At 52.8% G+C, this 3,739-nt stretch overlaps 1 protein-coding gene across 1 annotated transcript; it reads left to right on the top strand.

Moving 5' to 3' along the window:
- The first annotated feature begins 2,426 nt into the window (after positions 1-2,426).
- Positions 2,427-3,479, top strand: LOC148050365 (olfactory receptor 14A16-like). The gene has a single exon (XM_087742867.1). The coding sequence runs from the start codon at positions 2,514-2,516 to the stop codon at positions 3,477-3,479; it is 966 nt and encodes a 321-aa protein (XP_087598993.1). The 5' UTR covers positions 2,427-2,513.
- Positions 3,480-3,739: the final 260 nt, after the last annotated feature.

The raw sequence follows: 3,739 nt of genomic DNA, 5'->3' as shown, positions 1-3,739 counted from the left end.
CTGCCTTGTACCTGATGTGAATTATTTCCACAGTCAGAGGGACCCTGAGGGCTTTCCCTCACGTTGAGGACACGGAGAGGTGAGGAATGAGAGTGTCATTCAGGCTGGAAGGGACCTGGCTAAATATCTGTAGAAAACATCCTGCTCAAAGCAGGGTCACACCAGGTTACTCATGGTTTTATCCAGATGTGTCTGAGAAACTTCCAGGGATGGAGATTGCACAGTCTCTGGGAAATGGCTTCCCATGTCTGGCTGTCCTCATGTTGCAAAAGTTTCTCCCTATCTTGAGCCTGACCCCCTCGTGTTCCAGCTCATTGCCTTCTGCGCTCCTGCCTTGCACCACAGTGTCTTCTTGGGAACCTCACCGTAGGCAATGCAAGTCTCTTCCATCCTCCCCGCAAAGCCCTCCATTCTCCAGGGTGAACAAGCCCAGCTCCCTCAGCCTCTCCTAACAGGACCAGTGCTCCAACCTGGGCAATCAGGAGTGGGAAGGCTTTGAGCTGAGAGCACACTGCGTGGGAGAGATCTTCACAGCCCTCTACATGGTAAGTCTCTGGCTACAGGGCAATGTAGCTTTTGCTCATGGAGGAAAATCCAAAAGGTAGCACATCCCACAGCCTATGGGATCTTTCCGGAGGCTTCTCACAGTTTTCTAGTATAGAGGAGGAGGACATGCTTCAGAGCAGGGCCTCCCTGCTGCACTATCAGAGCGACAGGGCATGATGGCTGCCTTCTCCCAGGGATGGCTGCAGGGTGTGAAGGTGGCTGTGCAGCCAGGGGTGCCCAGGGCTGTCCTTCCGAGCAGGGTCCCTGCACCCCAGGGGCTGTGTGCTGGGGCAGGGACTCTGCCTCCTGCCAGGGTCAGCACTCAGCCTGCCTGGGGAGCTCCTCATGGTTCTGCAGGGACAAGGTGTGGGTGGAAGGAGAAACCCCTGGCAGGGTAGGGCAGGGTCCTTATGATGTTGAGAGGGTGCTGCATGGGACAGTGCGGCTCACAGATTGAGCTCATGCCCAGGTCATTTCCAAAGGCACTTTTCATGAGTCCATTCAGGGCAGGGCTTTCCTGCTTCAGTCTCTGCTTTCCTCAATTTGTGCTTCCACTTTTCTCTGTCTCAGCTTGGTGGGAATAGAAACACAGTTGTGTGCGTTAGAGAAAGGGCTGAGACTCCTAAGCCATCACACTGAGGTTTACTGGGAACTTCAGCAAGTGCCTTCACCCCCACCAGCCCACAGATAACACCAGCATCACCTTTCCAGGTTCATCAGGGTTTGCGTGACCTGTTCTTTAACACCTGCACACACAGAGCAGCTGCAGGGTGTGCTGTGTCCTGAGGGTGACTGCCCTGCACTGTCACCGTCCGGGAGGTGGTGTGCAGTGCTGGGTAAGCGAAAGGCTTTCCTGAGTGCCCCCTGTCTCTCTCCTTGCCTCCCTCCGCTGCTCTTGGTGTTGATGTCAGGCTCTCTGGGAATGGGCTGCAGAGTCAGGCACTGATCTTGTGGGTCCTCCCATTCGGGTATGTTTATGGCAATGAGGGGTCCCAGCTTTCTTCTAACCTGTGACGCTCTGGGCAATGCAGTCTGTGAGGTTTGGGAATGAGCTGACCCTCCCTTAACCAGATGCCAACATTAGCACAGCTGGCTACCTCCTTGGGGTGTCCTTCCAAGCTGTGAGCTGCCTTCCAGGATGCAAACCTGCCCTATAGCACCTTCATGTTATCTGAAGGCGCCGTGGAGAAGTGCAGAGATGCTACAACAGAGAAAATGCTGATGGGTTTGTGAAAAGAGCCGTGTGTGTCCTGGGCTAAATGTGGAGTGCTGAGAAATTGAGAAAGGGTGAGACATTTAGTGGTCTGCAGTGGATCCCTCTGATCTCAGCAGTGTCTGGTGGCTTCTCAGGGTAATGTGGGAGTGTGATCACCCTCCATCTCAGAAAAATGCAAGCCCAGGGCAGCTGGGAACAAGATGGATAAAAAGATTGGCTCTCCTCCCTCTGCACTAAGCCACAGGCACTCCTCTTGGCTCACAGAACTCCCTCTGCCCTGAGGGCAGCAGAAATGCTGAGGCTTTCTGACATCCAAACACACTCCCCAGGGGAGATGGAGGGAAGCTGTAAAACTAACCTCTCCAACTGCCTTCTGCCATCCCCGTTCCTTAGCACTGGGAGTGCAGATGCTGACAGGCCCTTCTGGGGTGGGAGCAGTTTCATCTGACAAAGTCAAACACCAGCACTGGACCCTGCGCCCACCGTTCTCATGAACTGTTTCCTGCAGAGCAAGGCTGACTCCTCGGCAGCCAGCGGGAAGAGCCCCTACTCCTCATGGCACACTCAGCCAGTGCCAACCTGAGCTCCAGGCACAGAGCTGAAGGAAGGTCTCCTAGAAAAGGAAAAGGGTGGGTGCATGAAGCAAGGAGAGGGTCCGGGGGAAATGAACTTGATTTTGCTCAGAGAAGTTCATCCTAACTTGTCGCTGCCTTTCCTTCCTTGAACAGTGCCCCATGCCCAGAAGAAGAAAATGTCCAACAGCAGCTCCATCACCCACTTCCTGCTCCTGGCATTCGCAGGCACACGGGAGCTGCAGCTCTTGCACTTCTGGCTCTTCCTGGGCATCTACCTGGCTGCCCTCCTGGGAAACGGCCTCATCATCACAGTTGTAGCCTGTGACCACCGCCTCCACACCCCCATGTACTTCTTTCTCCTCAACCTCTCTCTCCTCGACCTGGGCTCCATCTCGACCACTGTCCCCAAAGCCATGGCCAATTCCCTGTCGGACACCAGGGTCATCTCCTTCTTGGGTTGTGCTTTCCAAATCTTTCTGTTTGTCTTTTTCATTTCAGCAGAGTACTGTCTTCTCACCATCATGGCCTACGACCGCTATGTGGCCATTTGCAAACCCCTGCACTACAGGACCCTCCTGGGCAGCAGAGCTTGTGTCCACATGGCAGCAGCTGCCTGGGGCAGTTGTTTCTTCTATGCTCTCCTGCACACGGCCAATACATTTTCACTCCCCCTCTGCCAAGGCAATGCTGTGGACCAGTTCTTCTGTGAAATCCCCCACATCCTCAAGCTCTCCTGTTCACAATCCTACCTCAGGGAGGCTGGGCTTCTTGTGGTTAGTCTCTTAGTAACATTTGGTTGTTCTGTTTTCATTGTGCTGTCCTATGTGCAGATCTTCAGGGCCGTGCTGAGGATCCCCTCACAGCAGGGACGCCACAAAGCCTTTTCCACGTGCCTCCCTCACCTGGCTGTGGTCTCCCTCTTTGTCAGTACTGGCATGGTTGCCTACCTGAAGCCTCCCTCCATCTCCTCCCCATCCCTGGATCTGGTGGTGGCAGTGCTGTACTCAGTGGTACCCCCAGCAGTGAACCCCCTCATCTACAGCATGAGGAACCAGGAGCTCAAAGATGCAGTGTGGAGAATGATGACTGGATGTTTTTCTGAAGCAATAAACTGTCCATTTTCTTATGCATATCACTTATAATGTATCTTATTTCAGGCTCAGCCTTTCTTCTGGAAGTTTGGTGGCTGTGGTTTGTTTTTTTTTTTTATTCAGTTTTACTTGTTATAATGTTGTGCACAAAGATTTGTCATTTTTCATACTAATAGTGTCTAATTCACTATCTACCTTTCTAGTGTTACCCACAGCCTTGAAATGAGAGCCATGTTCTCTGTGCATTTAAAAATAAAGGACCTTGCAGCGACTTTTTTGTCTGAGACTTTCCTTTTTCGGAGACTTTCTCT

Source organism: Nipponia nippon, unplaced genomic scaffold (genome assembly GCF_047370975.1).
Source record: "Nipponia nippon isolate SJK-2023a ecotype South Korea unplaced genomic scaffold, ASM4737097v1 scaffold_88, whole genome shotgun sequence".
NCBI classification, from domain to species: domain Eukaryota; kingdom Metazoa; phylum Chordata; class Aves; order Pelecaniformes; family Threskiornithidae; genus Nipponia; species Nipponia nippon.
Note: the sequence above shows the minus strand (reverse complement) of the source record. Positions and strands in the feature narration are given on the sequence as shown.

Coding starts and splice junctions, on each gene's coding strand:
- LOC148050365 (XM_087742867.1), top strand. CDS start 2,514: ATGTCCAACAGCAGCTCCATCACCCACTTCCTGCTCCTGGCATTCGCA.